Source organism: Puma concolor, chromosome B2 (assembly GCF_028749965.1).
Source record: "Puma concolor isolate L17-30 chromosome B2, mPumCon1.1.hap2, whole genome shotgun sequence".
Classification (NCBI taxonomy): Eukaryota; Metazoa; Chordata; class Mammalia; order Carnivora; family Felidae; genus Puma; species Puma concolor.
Genome location: NC_141671.1, coordinates 98,564,869 through 98,584,329, shown reverse-complemented (window position 1 = coordinate 98,584,329; position 19,461 = coordinate 98,564,869). Strand labels below are relative to the sequence as shown.

Sequence of the window (19,461 nt, the reverse complement as noted above, 5' to 3'; positions counted from 1 at the left end):
ATCTTATTTAAGATAATATTAATTTATTCTATCAAAACAGATTATAAGATAATATATCACTTATTTGGATCCACGTAGAAATCACCACTTGATCCTAGAATGTTTGGCAAATGGCCTGTGAAGCTGGCTGGCAATAGTCACACCTCAAAATTCCTATTACCCGCGGAATCCCCAAAATACACTTAGTGGGGTAGTATCCAGTTCTCATAATGCTAATTAGCTAATCAAGAAAGTAAAACAATAAGAAAGCTTAAATTTGTATGACAAAAAGCAGATGCAAATCTTTGATTTATGTCATAAATTCTACTATCTCTATGGGAAAAAAAATAATCATTTCAAAGTCAAAGCAGTTGTTTTTCTACAATCAAACGTAGTTAAATACTTTTAAATTCATTTGAACATATTTATGAAGGAGTTCTCCTACATGCCTCCAAAGCCCTCTCATAAATCAGTGTAATGTTTCCAAGGCACATTTCGAAGTAAAAAATTCCTATCTACTAACTATATTTTCTTCTATTAGAAGATGAATTAAGCAGAAAATACATTAATGTCTGAATTTATAATAGGAGTGGTTAACCCTTAGCCATAGCAAACTAATGAGGAATATTTTACCATGGAAGGATTAATCAGGGCTCTCCAACGCTATGTAATTTGACATTCTGAGGACTTAATCATGAATGGATTTTATTCCCCTATTTACTTTTCATCATGGGGATACCTTACAAAGACACTACATGTTAGAATAATATAATTCTGGAGCTTAATCTTATTACTTAAAAAAATGTCATTTAAATAATATTCCATAGGTTTTAAAAATAGTCCTTACAGGGGTGCCTGAGTGGCTCAGTCGGTTAAGCGTCCGACTTCAGCTCAGGTCATGATCTCATGGTTTGTGAGTTTGAGCCCCGCATCGGGCTCTCTGCTGACAGCTTGGAACCTGGAGCCTGCTTCGGATTCTGTGTCTTCCTCTCTCTGCCCTCCCTCCCTTGGTCACACTCTGTCTCTCTCTCCCTCTCTCTCAAAAATAAATAAACACTAAAAAAAAAATAGTCCTTACAGAAGAAGCACTCTACAATTATATTATCTGAGTTAAATGCAGCTCAAACATTAAGGAAAATATTAATATATAAGCAGTAAGCCTTAGAGCCTGGATCTGGCTAACCCTCTGGTAGCAATGAAACAACAGCACAAATTCTGGGAGGTTGTGATTACTGGACATTGGCTTCCATCCCCAGCCATTGATTATCTCTTTCTTTGTTAAAGACTACAGGAGTTTCATTTAACCAGAGTGTTCAGTAAATTGCAGCAGAGTTCAAGCATCTTTTATGGATTCATTAAACCATTGATCTGCCTTCTTGTGCTTGTAGTAGTGCCCAGCGCTGGCCCATGGCCTGCATTTACGGAGAATGCAATAGATTGACGTTTGTAACCTCCGAAGGCAGTCTGTCAGTAGACATTAGATTCTGCTGTGTGCATGGCCACCCTAAGAGTGGATTGTAACATAGGGAATTTCCAATTCTCTGCCCGAACTGCTGGGGCAGAAATTAACCGGCCATCTACAACAAGCTTTTCTTTATTCCATTCTAATCTGTGATAGAATGAACAAAGAGCTCAAGGAACAGATAATTACACATGGCTTGCCCAGTTCACACTTTTGCTTATGCGTACAGAAGCTATCCAGAGGTACCAAGACAGGAGAGAAATAAAAATAACAACAGCCTGCATCTCCTGCATATGGCCGTCTTGAGTGTACTAGGTTTTGTGACCAGACTTTGCAAAAGCGTATGAGAAAAATCCTGAATTCAAGGTACTACCTTAACATTTTTTTTTTTTTTAACGTTTATTCATTTTTGAGAGACAGAGGGAGACAGAGCATGAGCGACGAAGGGGCAGGGAGAGGGAGACACAGAATCCGAAGCAGGCTCCAGGCTCTGAGCTGTCAGCACAGAGCCCGACGCAGGGCTCAAACTCACAAACCGCAAGATCATGACCTGAGCCAAAGTCAGATGCTCGACTGACCGAGCCACCCAGGCGCCCCACGGTTTTTTGTCTTTTTTTTTAAGTAGGCTTTTCACCTAGTGTGGAGTCCAACGTGGGGCCCAAACTCATGACTCTGATCAAGACTGAGATCAAGAGTTGTACACAACCGACTGAGCCACCCAGGTGCCCCAATGGATAGTTAACATTTTTAACAAAGCATCTGAATTAACAGCATAACTACAATCCTAGGAAATGCATAATCATTCTTTCTTGGTTTCTCTGGATAGTGCACTAAGAACTCTTAGAAACTTCTCCCTCCTGTGGTCTTTATTAATAAGGTCTCATGACACCTGCATTTTAAAATCTGGCACAAAGAGGGCTGGATGTAGCTTACAATGGGAGAAGCATATCAAAATGACCCATTAGATAATTCTTTAAATGCCTGTTCTCTGATAAACCTGAACACAGCTAGCAGCAAGGTGAGAAAGTTGGCAATACAAGTGACTAGATCGATAAGGAGAAAGCATGTCCCAAATAACTAGAACTCTTCCCGATCATTTGTTTCCTGAACTGCCCACTGTCCAACCAGACAGCCGGACTATGAACTCAAAGCACACGCATTCATCACTCTGCAGCCGCAGTCACCAGAACACAATGTAGCTGATGCAATCTGACACTGTGGTTAATGTTAAAAGAGAGCATGCCTTTGAGATGGATTGGATAATTACCGGTGGTTCAGATGAGAAAAACTTGATTTAAGTGTATAGCTTTAGCTATCACTAGAAGGTTGGCGAGACACTGACTGTGTCTGAAAATCAACATTCAAGCATATGTCAATAGCCCTATGTATTGATCCCTGGGTGATCAGATTTAGATCTATAACGCTCCCCCCCCTTCTTCCTTCTGTTCATTGAAACCAAATGTTGAACAAAGATTGGGGCTTGAAGCTATTTGGAGTTTTAATCATCTCTTCATATTTAGTCTACAATATCTAATGTTATTCAGAAGTTGACATCCATTCTGGATAATAGATCAGAACTATTCCTCTGTTTTCCCCACAACCTCCAAAATGTAGCCCATTAAAAACTAGAACAGAGTGCTATTCCTTTCAGTAGAAATTCACTTGCCCCATTCTGTTTGTGTTCCAGGTATCCCTTAAACCAGCATTTCTCAAGGGGTGTTCAAGTGTTCTGATAAACATGAAGATCACACGCCTCTCCCCCAAGGCTTCTGATGGCTTCCTAGGGCACTGTGTCCCACCCAGCCTGCAGAAGCTCTGCCCTGGACCCGTTTCTGGCTTTCTTCTAAGAGCCCAGGCTTCACTGTACTTTGACCTACGTCTAACTTGGCTGGCCAGAATTCTCCTGCTGGAACCCCAAAGGGCCAACACCTTCCCCCTCCTCTGTTATGCCCTTTTCACAGGTTCTCACTTATAGCAGCTCATCAATATTCCATTCCATATTTCAAAATACCAGAGAACAAGAAAACAGTTGGGTTTGTTGTTCTTTGCCTAGAGCTTTCTGAGGTACACCCCTGTTTGCCATGACCGAAAGGGGAACTCAGCCACTGGCCTGCAGACCAAAGTCCTACTCTACATGCAGTAGGCGGCCACTCTACATGCAGGCAGTGGACAACAGGATTGTGGCACAGTTCCAGCAGACACGGCAGAACCAAAGCAATCATTCCAAAGGTTCACTGGCTCCCCTAAAAACAAGGTGAATCTGTAAGAAAAAACCCTGGTCCTCCTTTGGCACATTTACTTGTCGATCAAGAATATTCGCAAGCACCTGACAAAAGCACGTCTGTGGCCTGAGCTTCAGGCAGTCAGAGAACATTAATTACAAATAATTTCTGAATGTCCTTCCCCAAACCCTCATGAATGATAGCCATTTTGCAAATTAAATCCTGCTGGTGCTTAAAGGGAACAAAGGAGACAGGTTAATCAGTAGATGGTCAGGGCAACTGTTCCACATTTCTTCTGCACTAGTAGGTTCGATAATTAAGTCTGAAACAGAATCTTTTCCAAGATATCTTTATGTTTAATAAAAATACCAATACAGCAGTCTCCCTTATCTATGGTTCACTTTCCATAGTTTCAGTTATTCATAGCACACTGTGGTCTGGAAGCAGATGATCTTCCTGATTTATCGTCAGAAGACCAGTAGGACCCTAATGCTACATGACAATGCCTAGGTCTCACAGCATCACCAGAAGAAAGGTCAGTACAGTAGAGATATTTTGAGAGTGAATCCACATTCACAAAAGTTTTATTACAGTATGTTGTTATAACTGTTCTATTTCATTACTAGTTATTATTGTTAATCTCTTACTGTGTCTAATTTATAAATTAAACTTTACCACAGGTATGTATGTATAGGTAAAACCATAGTATATATAGGGTTTGGTACTATCCATGGATTCAATCATCCACTGGGGGTCTGGGAAGGTATTCCTCCTGGGGGTAGGGGGATTATTGTAGTCTAAATAAAATGTAACTTCAAATAATATGATGGTACATGCTAATTAGTGATGGGTTTTCCAAAAGAGATCTCTTCTAAGAAGAGATTGCTGTGAATTCGGGGAAATCATTTGAAAGTGAAGTAAATGCTTTATTATGCAATATTCCCCTCATTAAATGTTTATTATTATCATGATTGTTAGCAATTTAATGACATCATTTGCAAAATGTTTCTGTCTATATAATCTTTTTACTTTTTAAAAAAATTTTTTTTCAACGTTTATTTATTTTTGGGACAGAGAGAGACAGAGCATGAACGGGGGAGGGTCAGAGAGAGAGGGAGACACAGAATCGGAAACAGGCTCCAGGCTCTGAGCCATCAGCCCAGAGCCTGACGCGGGGCTCGAACTCACGGACCGCGAGATCGTGACCTGGCTGAAGTCGGACGCTTAACCGACTGCGCCACCCAGGCGCCCCAATCTTTTTACTTTTAATGCATCCTTATTATCTCTTATCTACACAGCTTTCTTCCCACTGAGGTCTGTTGGGGAATAGCAACGTTATGATATTGAAGAAGTATTTCCATCTATTCTTGTTTCAAATTATGGAAAAACTAGAACAAGGAGGCAAAACTTTGGTGTTTTTAGCAAATTGTGCCTGTTACTAAAGTATCAATGTCAGGAATCCATAAAGAACACTATAAATTTCGGATCTTAACAAAGAAAGAAAATAATCATTTACACTGCCTGCATTGGCCATTTGTCTTGAGTTTTTATCTCCTGCTTGATTTATCTCCTAATGGACATTAGTTTAGACAGTAAGATATTTCCCAAGCAGAAGGAAAAAGACCAAACACGGGCTATTTGAAAATGACTATATTTGTGGTCTTGTTTGTTATTCTCGTTTTTAAAGGGATCATGATTATAAGGCATTACTCCTTTAGGAAAGAATATTTTTAAATGTCCGTTATTGTGCAAAGTAAAACTGGTATTTGCTAGACAAAACCCTTCAGCATCCCTTGCAAAACTACTAAGACACCTCTGCAACTTTCCAACTCCTGGGAGAATCACTAGGCTAGAAATGTTCTCAAATCCTTCTCTACTCGTGGCCTCAAAAAGGGGCTGGGAAAAGAGCAAGCTCTTAGTTCCCTGAAAAGTCTCCAGTGCATCAAGTAATGAGATTGACATACCATTGTTCAGCCAATGCCCATAGACTAGAAAGGTATTTTTCTTACCCACTGTTTGAAAACCTTTTGAGCCAGCAATTGAGACTGTTGGGGATAAGGATTCTACAAAATATAATTATGGATTAACACTATCACTTCTTACAGCCAACACCCTGGAATGTATTAGCTAGTAGTTAGGCTCCTTAAACGAACACAGCTGTGACTCACAATCCCCTCTTAAACAGAAACATTTCGAAGAAAGCCTACATAAGTGTGGCAATCCAAACAACTCTTCAAATAAAATTTTAAGTTCGGTTTGAAAATATAAACTACGTGCCACAAAGGGTTAACTTGGCTTCAGTCTACCCCACCTTCCTTTCTAGGGCCAGAGTTTTGTGAGAGACAGATGTGACATTCTTAACCTACTCCATCAAAAAGACGTAGAGACCCAAAGAGAAAGGAAGGGTGGAGGAGCAAATGAAATTTAAAGAGCCAATTTTCAGTGGGCCTTCATTTTGAGAGTTGGGCTATTTTTGTGCTTGTTTTTAGCAGCGAATCAATTCCTGCCTCCATACCCAAGCATTTGTGAAGAGGAGAGCAGGGGAGCCACAGGCACAGCTGTCCAATTTACATTCACAAATGCAGGTGCTGCTCAGACACAAAACAGAGGTCAGCTGAATACTGCTCCTAATTAGCTACCTTTTCTACTAGGATTTTTCTTTGTAAAGTTATGCATGCAATTTGGGTTCAACTTAGAGGCCATTTTTAGATCCCAGCATGCTATCCACCAAGAAGCGGGATGTCATTATAAAGCATAATTTACAGCATAGTTAACTTTACATGTTTTTTTAAACCTACTATATCTAAGGCAAATTTCCCTTCTACACACATATTATTCACACTGCTTTCCATCCACTTCTGAATATTTAAAATTTAGTGTAGAAGTCAGCCAGAAAATCTTCTATGTCAGAATGGGAAGAATTTTGCCATTTTTCTAAGATTAAGAAAGTCCACAATTTTAATAATGAGGACTAAAGACTCTGTTAAATGACACAAGAAAAGAAGTAGCTATTTGCTATTTTCTTCAGTGAGGAACACCCTGGGGCTTATTACAGCAGTTCTTAGAAATGGCAGGATGGAGACTGGTATCGAATACAATCCATTAGGAAACCCAAGCCCTAAATGAAATGACCACAAAATCCTATCAGTTAACAGAAATGCAGCAGCTGTACATGTTTATTGTAATACAATAGGATATTGTTGCAGAGATAACACTCTTAAAATTAAAAAAAAAAAAAAGGAATCCAGCAAGCAATGTGACCAGTCTATTCCCCTATTTGAAAAATGAGAAGGTATAGGGTGGCAGAGCTTTGGAATATATAAATAAGCACGAAGATCACAGAGAAGACAGGTATTGTATATACACTAATGGGCTGCTGGGATCAGCTGTCAAAGTCACTGGCTAAACTTCAAGCCACTGTGACTCCCAGCTTTTGCAGAATGTTCAAAGACCTACCCCAATAACTCCCTGCAGGAAGTGAAAGGTAATGGTCCCCCTCCCCCTGCTGATTTCACCTGCTGTAAGTATTCCAAATACTAATTCTTATCTCGGCTCCCAGTTATCCATATTTTTAAAACAGTATGCTATGGAAGTTTAAATTCAGTTTGACCTTAAACTTTATAACGATGTAATATTACATGTTATTTTTTAATAATATAAATTTTTACATATGGTATTATATGTACAAATTTGGTATTCTGGGCTATTTTAAAGGCTTACTAAAGCAAAACAGCTTTGCAAAATATAACATGTATCGCCAGAATTGTGACAAATTCATCTTGCTTGATTTTGCTCGCTACAGGCGGTCCATCAAGATCCAGACCCATAATCCTTCAGAATCATAGAAAGACAAAAAATCCTGTTCTCCAGCCATCTTCTGGGATGGAGTGCAAAGTATTTTGTTGTGGTAAGTAGGGCTTTGAAGATGAAAGCACTGGGTCCACTCCTGTGATTGTTACCCCAGTGCTCAGCGCTCAGAACAGGAGCCCCAGGGTCTCAGAGATCATTTTAATCCTCCTATATTAAAACAAAACGTGTCTCATGCAAGGCTCTAGCCACCCTCCTCTGGAGTCTCACTGGCCCCTCCCAAGGGAAAATGAACTCGACTGTTGACTGTCCCAAAAGAATTCCAAACAATTTCCTTACTTGCCTCCCTGTTCCAGTGAAGATTATGAGCCTAATTCTTAGAGACTGCTACTAAAATTCCACCCCGCTGAATCCTGCAGCCTAATTCTTTCAGCATTATGTTTTTTGGCAGAATGATGTGACCCAAATTTGCAGGAGATAATTTGCTGCAACGGTGCTTCTTGCAATGCAGTGAACCCAAGATTAGCATTTCAGGATTGCAAATATCAGACTTAAAAAAAATAATAATTGTTTGCTTCAAGAAAAGACAGATCGTGATCTTGTATTATGGAAATGGAAATACTTAGAAAAAAGTGGACAATTTTATGAATTAAGGTAGCTTTACAGATCAATGAAAAATAATCAAGAACTAGCAATTGACTTCAGTAATTGGTGGCGAAATGCTACAGCGGTTCTTTAAAGATTAAGAAACGAGCTGTGTGTGTATGTGTGTGTGAGATTGTAAAAACATGCATTCCACTTCTCATCAATGGTGGCTAATACTATTCTTTAAGGATATTTTCAGATCTAAGATGTCTTAAAACAAAACAAAACAAAAACCGGTAACTACGGCTGTTCCTGTGTTCACCCACCACGCTGCTCAGAAATGCTTGGCTGTGTGAGCAATGCTGGTTCAGGTATTCACTATTTCACTTTTCTCAATATCAATCAACTTGAATATAAGGTGTCAAGAGAGACTTGACGTTTTTCTTGATTAGAATTTGCGAATCAGGTTTTAGAAAGAGCCAGAGCAATATTACCATTGGGTACAAATATTAAACTGTGTGGACTAAAGCTTTCTGGCCACACTTCTGTGGCTAGTTTCTCAGCCTTTATAAGGAATCGCTACCACTTATCTTTCATGGACTCTAGTCTATAGATGCTACTGCTGGAGAGACACTGTCACTTAGGATGGCAGCTGTGATCACCGTGTCCCTCCTCATCAGATTCTCAGTCACCCTCTCAGAATTCAAACATCAAAGCAGAGGAACTGAAGAACAGGTTACACGTTGGAAGGGGGTTGATTCCTTATTCCAAAAGGTTAAGTATGGCAGAAAAGGAGAACAGACAAAACAGAAAAAATAAAAGAAAAATGTGCACAGTGTTTTCAGCTAGAAGCTAAGAGGCACATGCGCACGTGGGCTGGCGAGGCCTGCAGAGCCGCCTCTCTCTACGTGCTCTTACCTTATTTCTCTTGAAGTAGGCTCGTCGGCAGGCCGCAAAGCACTTCTCGCTGCAGAAGCTTTTCACCTCACTTCCCATACTCAGGGAATAGCGCTTGATTCCCACTTTCTGGCACCAGGCACACATTATTTGTACATTTGACACATCATCTTCTATAATAAAAGTATAAGAAAAATGTTCATATCAGAAGCAAACATCCCTTCAAACTTAGACACACCCTCAACCTGACAGAGCTACTTGAAGTCTAATTTTAACTTCTACGCCTCACCACGCTCTGACCTCAAAGGTAGGATAGCCAGCTCTTGATAGGAGGACTCAGTGCTTGCTTTTTTTTGGGGGGGGGGGGGGTTGGCTCCTAAGTTTCCAAAAGACACCATTTAATCATTTACTTAACATCCAGAGCACAGAGCATGAATGCACAGCAAGGAGGGTTCCTAGGACGTCTTAGCCTGCTAAAAATGCATGTTCTACCCGGTTAAAGCAGGCTCAGTACTAATGAAGCTTGTAAAATGACCCGTTTCTTCAAAGGTACTGCTGAAAGCCTACAGGATCCACACTAGGTGGGACAGCCAGTGCTAACCTACAGATGTGAGGCCCCAGTGTGAACCTTGATAGTCAGGAACAGGCTCAATCTTGGTATGTTCCTTATTACTGTTACATGATATAGGGTGTTATTTACCCTTGCGATATAATGATTCCCAAGTGATGTGGCTAGTCAAAAAAGGAAGGAGGTGAGTGGTCAGATTCTGCTGATGAAAAGACACTAGCCTGGCTCACTCAGCAGTCTCCTACAACAAAACCTTCCTGCATGGGTGTCCTCAGGGAGGCACAGGCCTGATTTAAATTCTTTCCACGTGATGTAGCTCGTGTCCTGGGAAGAAGGGATGGTAATGGAGGTGTCAGCCATGAGACCTGAGGTCACACAGCCACAAAGATGATTCTCAGCTAGACTGGTGGTCCTTGCAGCTCCTGTGGGCCCTGCCACCCGTGTCATAGAGATGCTCAGAATGATGGTAAGTGGTATGCAAATATTTTCAACAATTAAAATACTGTGTATCTTTTCCTTTGTGAGAGAAAAAAACAAATTTAACTAGCAAGACAAGCCCATGCTATCACCAATATGACTGCTCAAAACAAAGACAGGCTTTTTAAAAAGTGAGTCAGTTAATAAAATGCATTGAGTAAATCATAATGCAGGTGATAAGAGTTACAACAAAAACGTGATGGTGATATTCAAATGACTGAAGTCTGAGAAATACTGGCCTGTTTGGGGGGAATAAAAGGAGACTTTAATTAGAAGTCTAAGAAATATTTTTGGGGCGCCTGGGTGGCTCAGTGGGTTGAGCGTCCGACTTTGGCTCAGGTCACGATCTCATGGTTCATGCGTTCGAGCTCTGTGTCAGACTCGGTGCTGACAGCTCAGAGCCTGGAGCCTGCTTTGGAGTCTGTGTCTCCCTCTCTCTGTCCCTCCCCTGCTCACACTCTGTCTCTCTCCCAAAAATAAATATTAAAAATAATAATAAGAAAAAAAAGAAGTCTAAGAAATATTTTCTTGCTGCCTCCTCCCCATTGACAATGTGTGTACATATGACTGACTGCCACTATTAGCCACATTTTTTCTTCCTTTACGGATTTTTTTTTTTTTTTTTTTTTTTTTTTTTTACTATCCCAGACTCATGCTCCCGACATGAATGGTAATCACAAAATCCCCAACAAGCTCTGGTATAGGGTTGTCTGATTTCTGAATAAAATCCCCCAAAGACTAATTGCTAAGCAAGGCCTGGTCCATGAGTTGTTGACATATTCATGGTTCATAGAGTCTGTCATGCAATCATTCCATTTCCAGGGAAAAGATTTGGTTTGAGGCAGTGTGGTCATCAGCCTGCAAAATTAGAAGCAAACTAATTTGTAGTGCAGTGATACGGCTCTTTTCCCCCTGAGTATCATCACTCAGAACTATGCGCAGCATTTTATTTACCTTAATGGAATAAATATTGTCATTTTAATGACCACTTTTTCCCCCACAAATTACAGAACGTGATCTATTGTTAGTTATCAAATAAGACAGTGTAAAAATGACCTTTGATATGAGCCAAACATTTTTGATAACATAACTTTCTTTAAATGGAGACATAACATGAATTCAAATGTCATACAATTACTGCATTTAACAATTTGTTCTATTCAAGAAAGCTTTGTTTATATTTTATATGGTTTCTAATATGGTATCTGTTTACATATAGACATTTTATATGAAATGTCTACAGACATGAAATGTCATAGACACAAAAACTGAACTGAACAATTTATCTCAGAGTATGAAGGAGATTTTTTAAATTAGATTAGAAATAGTACATTTTAAAAACAATTATCTGTCATTACTAAACTAAGTTGAACTGCGAGTTTCTATTCTTCTTGATTAGCTGCTTTAAAATCTTAAAGTCCTAAAAAAGAAGATGATATAGCAGAACTCTCCCAAGTGATCCATTGGCAGTAAGTTTGATTCTGGTGAAATCTGTAAGGAAAAAAGCATTTTATGGGGGAAATTATTTGGCCTCAGAGTTCAAAAAGGAGACCCCACTTCCCAAGGACCTGTTTTAGAACAACCATCAGCTTCCCCTTGAGGTTCCTTCCTTTAAACAGTCTGGTTTGGGAAACAAAACCTAAAATTTTTCCTCCTAGATCTTTAATGGATATGAATAAAATAAAGTAGCCCACTATAATGGACTAAAACTGAGATGAAAAACGGTAGAGAACAAAGCGGTAACAAGGTGGGCAAAGGGCCTCCACGAGCTGGGGTGCAACAAGGTGGCTGGGGAAAGGGCAGCTCACAGTCTCTCTGGGGCTTCCTTCCACCCCCTCCATCCCAGCCAGGCAGCCCCACTTGTCAATTTTCTTTTTTTTTTTTTTTTTTTTTTAAATTTTTTTTTTTCCAACGTTTATTTATTTTTGGGACAGAGAGAGACAGAGCATGTACGGGGGAGGGGCAGAGAGAGAGGGAGACACAGAATCGGAAACAGGCTCCAGGCTCTGAGCCATCAGCCCAGAGCCTGACGCGGGGCTCGAACTCACGGACCGCGAGATCGTGACCTGGCTGAAGTCGGACGCTTAACCGACTGCGCCACCCAGGCGCCCCACTTGTCAATTTTCTAAGAGGAGGCACAGACACTTTCTTACACTAGACCTAACACATAAACAAAAAGTAGAATGTTAAGGGAGATGATTTTTATAAATCATTTATACTACAAAGTAACAATATGGGAAGATGAGACAAAAGAAATTGTGCACTTTTGTTTTCTATGTGGCAGTTGGAAAACTCTTAGAATGGTGGCTAGCATCTGTCTTGTTAAATAATTCAGTATTCCCATCCGCTTCTCATAAAATTCCATTTCATAGAGGCAAACACTTTGGAAAGATTCCATTGGATTTCTCCTTTTCTGTCATCAAACTGCTACCAATACAAGTGCTCCAAAGATGAGACAACATTTTCAGAGATCTCAGGTACTCTGGTCTTATAAAAGCCATCTTTATTAACATCATATTTAAGAAACTAAGAACTGTAATTATCTAAGTTAATTTTTCAGCTAAAACATAGCTCAAAAGTCTGCCCCTAGACATGAGATGGTGCCCCATCCTAAATTTGTATGACTGCACCTCTAGAAAACAGGGCTTTTCTTAAGTGCTTAAAACCAAAGGGATATGTTCATTTCAACAACCACATTTAAAAAATCTGAAACCTGGTAATTATGTGCAAGCTTTACACTGGCAAAATAGAAGGCCCTAGCATTTTAGCTTTTCTAATTTGATCTGCTACCAAAAAACATTTTTTTTTAATATTTCTTCAAACTAGGGAGAACCTGACTTCCTATCTTATATTTAGGCTAACGTCTGTGCCATTAGAGACTTGAGATTACCTCAAAGAAGACTGGCATAACAGATCTTTCCTTATAGCCATTAGCCTGTGTACTTTTCATAATGAACAATGCAACAACAAATGCAAAATATTTATAGCATTAAGTCACATTCCCGAGGCGAACAGTTTGTATAACATGATAAAATTTTCATATGATAATATCATATAAATATGCATCAGTCAAAATATGCATGCTTCTATTAATCATGAAAAGTTTGTACCACCTCTTTAGGATTTAATTAAGCAAAATGTTTAGGGCATTTTATTTCCAATCTAATGTTCAAAGAGCTATAGAACATTATTCCATTTTACATTCCAGAAGAAGTTCAGATTAATTACTCTAACATGAAATCAAAATTGTATTTATTTATCATAGTGCAGGGAAGTATGAGATCAAGCATTTCTGGAATGCCTTGCTGAAGTTGTTTGAGAAACTGCCTTATCTGGTGACTTTCAAAAATAAGGATGGCCATTGGTCAGTGGCATTCTAGGGGCACTTGAATTGGCTCTGAACATGCATACCTGCTTACCTGACCAGAACACAAAGAAAGTCAGGAAGGCCTTATACTGGACCCCAAGTGATTAACCTGTAGATTTACCACGCCTTGTAACTTTCACGGGAGTCTAAGATTGAAGGAAAAATCAAGTGTTTCCTGGTGATGTTTCTCTCCTCTAACAGTTCCTGGAATGCACACATCCAGATAATCATTTCAATATTTGAATTATATTTGGGACAGGTTGCAAGGCAGTCTGATGTGACTCCTGAGTATTCTCTACAACTCGAAAGGAAAGTATGGCACAGTTGGCCCTCTGTCAATCTGTTTGTCAGAGTAGCTATACAAAGAACACATATAGGGGTGCCTGGGTGGCTCAGCCGGTTAAGCGTCTAACTCTTGGTTTTGGCTCAGGTCATGATCTCATGGGTTCATGTATTTGAGCCCTATGTCGGGTTCTGTGCTGACAGCTCAGAGCCTGGAGCCTGCTTCAGATTCTGTCTCCTTCTCTCTCTGCCCCTCCCCCACTCATGCTGTCTCTGTCTCTCTCAAAAATAAACTTAAATTAAAAAAAAAAAAAAGAACACAGATAAAGACATGGCCTGCAAGCCAGGCAGGCAAGAAACTAGGGTTCAAGTTTGCTTTCTTTGCAGCCCTTCTTGGAACAATTCAACTGCAAAAACTTTGAGGCAGTCCAGTTTAAAAGCTTCTACAGAGTCCTATAGAAGCTTCTGTACAATTCTTTGGATTGTAGAAGTGAACATACAAGGAGACCCAGAAAAATCTAGGGATCATGGCTAGCCATTATTCAGCATTTAATGGTAGCAGGCACAGTACAAAGTTCTTCAAATTCGTCATTTAAACTTAGTCACAACCACTGCTCCCTCAGCAAATACGAACATGATCCCCACTGTACAGATGAGGAAAATGAGGTTTAGAAGGTAAGTAATTTGTTCCAAGTCACAGAGCCAATATACACCGAAGCCTAGATGAAGACCAGACTATCTGAGTCCAGAGCCCAAGCTCTTGACTACTACGTTTTCGAGACCACAGCCTTTCTAAGTGTTGAGATTACACGCCATCCACACAGACTTCCCTCTGCAAAAAGGACTAAGCGCTGTCACAGATTCTGCTACATACACAGCACCCTGCTTCATGACACATTCATACACAAAGAAAATGAAATCAAAAAGGTCAAAATGCCTTTGAGCAGACAGCTGAAGTGTTACTCGATCAATATTTGTTGATTGATTGAAAAAAATAAAGGCTCACAAGGCAAGCCTTTATTTCTTTATGACTACGAGACTTGGATTTGCTGCAAACATTGTCTCTGCACTTTCACCAGCAAGTGCCACTTAAACAAGGAGACAGGGCCAATACTGGATCTGAGGAAGCAGTCATTCTACCCACAGGCAAACAATACTCCTAGCTTTCTCTTTAGAAAGGAGGGAAATCACAGCAAGACATGGATAAGATTGACTTTCCATGTGGGTGAAACAGGAACCACTTACATCTGTAATTGCAAAGATGCCAAGAAGAATATCCTAGCTTCAAAAATTATGACACAGCTGCTCACTAAAATTAAATTCTACCATTAGAGGGTAATATATTGGGCTATGTATTTTATATATCCCATTAAAACACAAATTCCCTAAAAGCAATAAAATTCAGTACATATTTTTCAATAATGACTTATGCATTAAAATGAATGATTCCTTAAAAAAAATGAGTGATTCTTTCTGAAGAACAAGTTTTCACAGAGAGTGGAGAGAAGGGCTAAGGACAAGATTCCAGTGAGAGAGGTGGAGGGCAGAAATAGGAGAGGCTATGGTATAAGAAGCCTCTGGTCATTCCCTACTTTGCTAAAGTCTAGCCCTGGGCATATAGGTAGAGTAAGCTGAGGGCAGCAAAAGCAAAGAGTGGACAAAAAAAAACATACTGTCTAATCACAGTGTAGCAACCATCTTCAGAGTGCCCTTTAGGTGTGAACTAAAACAGTAGAAGTTGAAGGAGGTGGGAGGAAGAGCACACAGCCAGGGATCTCTGGAAAAGAAAAGCAAGAGGCAGATCCACTTAGTACAGTCTTGAGGGGGTGACTCTTGTTTCGAGCGAATGAGTGACAGATTGCACTGCTTTGCAAACCTAAGTCACTATTATTGGAAACACAGTATGGTAGAGTGCCAGGAGTAGAGATAGGACATTGGTGAAAATATTAATACGGCCCCTTCCAGCTGTGTGACGTGGGCCAGTCACTCAAGGCCTAGTCGTGCCCACCCTAACTATGAGGTGTGGTGAGGACAAAACTGTAGAAAGTAGGCACATCCTACATGGAAACGAGCCTTCCTTAGAATTACTGACAATCAGAGGCATACGGAAAGGGAGGTGTCTGCTATATGCACCTTGGAGAGGTCTGGATGACCAGGCTCCAGCTTCTTTAATCACATCCCCTCCCATGGATGACATCTGCAGAACCACTATCTTTGAATACAAAGCACAACCGAGTTAATTGGTTAAATTTCACTAACTCAGACTATTTAAGAAGAAAGCCATTACATTTAATAAAAGCTTCACTTACAGTTATTCTCTTTAAAAATTACTTAACTTGAATTAATAGTGACAAGGTGTTGCCAAATATATCACTGTACTGCCAGATATTCTGTAATTAATAGATGGGAATTCTTTGTAATTATTACATCAGCTATCTACACATGGGTGGATCTTCCTAAGTGCCTAAGAAGTTTGCGCTTTTAAAAAGTATCATAGTAACAACTGAAAATTCCTGCCACCTTGGTAACTGAACTATCAAAAGTTGCAAAATAATAGAGACTGAGTCAGTAAAATTTTATTGCACTTATTCCTCATTAAAAGGATAGACACAATAAAATGATAGAGTTTCCATACAACTATGATTCTTCATGGTTGCTAAAATTATCCCTGTTTTTTTATGTTTATTTATTTCTGAGACAGACACACAGCATGAGTGGGGGAGGGGCAGAGAGACAGGGAGACACAGACTCCGAAGCAGGTTCCAGGCTCTGAGCTGGCAGCACAGAGCCCAACGCGGGGCTCAAACTCACAAACCGTGAGATCATGACCTGAGCTGAAGTCGGACGCTCAACCGACTGAGCCACCCAGGCGCCCCTAAAATTATTCCTATTTTTTTCTTTTGGAGATAAAATCATTTGAAGTAATTTCAAGAGGGGCATCTGGGTGGCTCAGTCGGTTAAGTGGCAGACTTCGGCTCAGGTCATAATCTCGCGGTCCGTGGGTTCAAGCGCCACATCAGGCTCTGTGCTGACAGTTCAGAGCCTGGAGCCTGCTTCGGATTCTGTGTCTCCCTCTCTCTCTGCCCCTCCCCCAAATGAGCTTTGTTTCTCTCTCTCTCTCTCTCTCTCTCTCTCTCTCTCTCTCTCTCAAAAATAAACATTTAAAAAAATTGAAGTGATTTCAAGAATTTATTTATTTATTTATTTATTGGATGAAGTGATTTCAAGAATTTAAATAGTCCATGTCTAAATAGAGAAGGACTTAACCCCAAAATAAAATCAAAATTTCTATACAAAAACTAAAATTTGGTTCCAGTAAGTAAAAGGAATGAACATGTATTACACAAAATGACAGAAAAATTACAGAATTTAAATTAATTTTTAATTTTCTAATGGAACTTTTCTAGCCAAGTTTTAATTTTTACATGTACATATGATACATATATATGCACACATATGTGCGTGTGTGTATTTCTAAAAGATGTGACTCCAGAATGAATTAAACATCTGCATCCAAGCCCCTGCACTAGGTAACTGGTCAAGAATGCTCAGTTGAGTAAGACATGGCCCTGCTTCCAAGAACAGAAAGAAAAGTGTGTGATGGGGAGGAGAACTGAAGTTGCCCCATTAACCAAAATTGTAAGAAGAGAAAGCACATTAGGGGCTCTTGGGTGGCTCAGTCAATTAGGCATCAGACTCTGGTTTCAGCTCAGGTCATGGTCTCACAGTTCGTGAGTTCAAGCCCCATGATGGGCTCCACACTGACGGTGCGGGGCCTACTCTTTCTCCCTCCCTCTCTGCCCTTCCCCTGCTCTCTCCCAAAATAAATACATAAACTTAAAAAAAAAAAAAAAAACAGATTAGATTGGTGTCAGTGGGGCCTGAACAACGAATCCCTTAAAGGATGTTTGACAAAGGTAAGGATGGGGGCTCATCCTTATTCCACAGCTAATAAGGAGCCCCTGAATGTTTCTTAGTAGAATATGACAGCATCAGAGACGCGCTGAACAATGTTATTCCAGCAGGGCAGATCAGAATTCAGAAAAACTGGAATCTCATTTCATATCTAGGAGCCTCAGTAAGCAACCAGAGAGCAGACTCCTTGTCTCTTGCCTGTGCGTGTTCAGCGCCTAGCACATAGCAGTGCTTAAACTATAAATAAATGGATGGATGGATGGATGGATGGATGGATGGATGGATGGATGGACGGATGGATGCAGAGGAAAGGAAATGAAGTTCAGAACCTATAGAGTGATGGTAGAAATGAAGACGTAATCAATTCTCAAAAGGTAAGAATGTAACTCATCCAGAAATGATCCAAATTTCAGAGAATTCATCCCCCTGTGTTTCTAGTCAAAGACGACCAGGGAAAAGTCCAAAGAGTTCTTTGAGTAAATTGTGTCCTCAAAGTTAAACAGTGAATTTGCTTCGCTTTCAGTGTCCCTTGCTCACTTATTTTCCCAACATTCAAAGAAAGAAAAAAAAAAATGAGAGATCCCATAAAGTCACAAAATAGTAATTCTCTCTTGAATGCCATACTAAACTTGGATTCTTTAACAAGACACTACTAAGCACGTCTGTCTACAGCTCCTTCACGTTAACTTGAATATCTCCCCATAATTTCCCTGATTTGCCAGTGAAGGAACTCCTTGTAAGTCTCATGGACAACCTCACTTCCATATCTCAGTACTCACTGTGGAGAGTCTGTCTTTCCTATATACTCACCCTAAGAAAGTGGAATAAGAAAGGAAGACAGATGAACTCAAGAGTAAAGAAAACCTCCATGTGACATTTCCCAAAGCACATTCCACTGAGTATTATTCCCAGGAGATACTTAAATGGGTGTTATTTTTAAAAAGACTTCCATAGTCAAATATGTATGAAAACACTGGACTAAACAAAGTTAAATAATAGACCATTTACCTAAGACTTTTTGGTACCGCCAGTGTATAACTAGGAATCTTAAAGAGGGAGATGGAATGTGCTATATTTCACCAATTTGACCACACACAGAGAATCCACAAACCTGGACTTCTAAGGAAGTTTCCCTGGGATGTGTCGTTCTACTGCCCTATATCAGCACTGAAGCACGAGCACTTACATGTGGGTCATTAATTATCAGGCAAGTTTCTCCTCTTTCACCCAGAATTGGGTCCTCCACTGCCAGGAGCTTTGTCTGTACTGGGCAGAAAGACAAGGTCTGCAGCCATGTGGCCAGTACTAGGTGTGCTGACCAATGCTTACTAGTCTTCAAAAAACTAATCTCCAAGAAACACCACCAGACTGAACAAAGATATCCATGGCCACAAAGTCCTGTGGTGTGTGCTACATGTATTCAATATAGAGAAGGTAACCCTTTTCCTGTAAGGTCCTATAGAGACAATAGCAGAAATGAGTAATAAGGCAATGGGAGAGTAATACTGCTGTTAACATACCGAATTCATGTTTACCAGGTGGTTGCCATGCACAAGGAGCTCAAGTAAAATCTTGTCCCCTATTCTTGAGCCTTGGGATATGACCCTGTGACCAATCCAGAGGCCCTGGGACAATGATGTTGCAATCATGGGTTTTCTCTCCACTGGACCTCTCTCCTACATGGCTGAAGTCCACTCACTGAGCCCTAGAATCTAGCCAACAAATGTATGTGAATAGGGAGCAAGGTCAAAAAGTGTGCACCAGCAAATCCATCACTGATGGAAAAGAAATTCCAAGCCCCTGCCCTGCATAGAGGGGTATTGTCTCCCAAGAAATACAAATAGCAGCATGTTAGGACTAAAGGGTCAAGCTGCCTTACATAGGACATCAGAGCAAGAAA

The 19,461-nt window shown here is 40.2% G+C and overlaps 1 protein-coding gene across 3 annotated transcripts in view; it reads right to left on the bottom strand.

Moving 5' to 3' along the window:
• Positions 1 to 19,461, bottom strand: part of SOBP (sine oculis binding protein homolog) — a 165,148-nt gene that overhangs the window by 113,087 nt on the left and 32,600 nt on the right. For all 3 annotated transcript variants that reach the window (XM_086707532.1, XM_086707533.1, XM_086707534.1), the window contains one exon: positions 8,974 to 9,125. In XM_086707532.1, the coding sequence (XP_086563658.1) occupies positions 8,974 to 9,125 (152 nt within the window). The remainder of the gene's footprint in view (positions 1 to 8,973; positions 9,126 to 19,461) is intronic.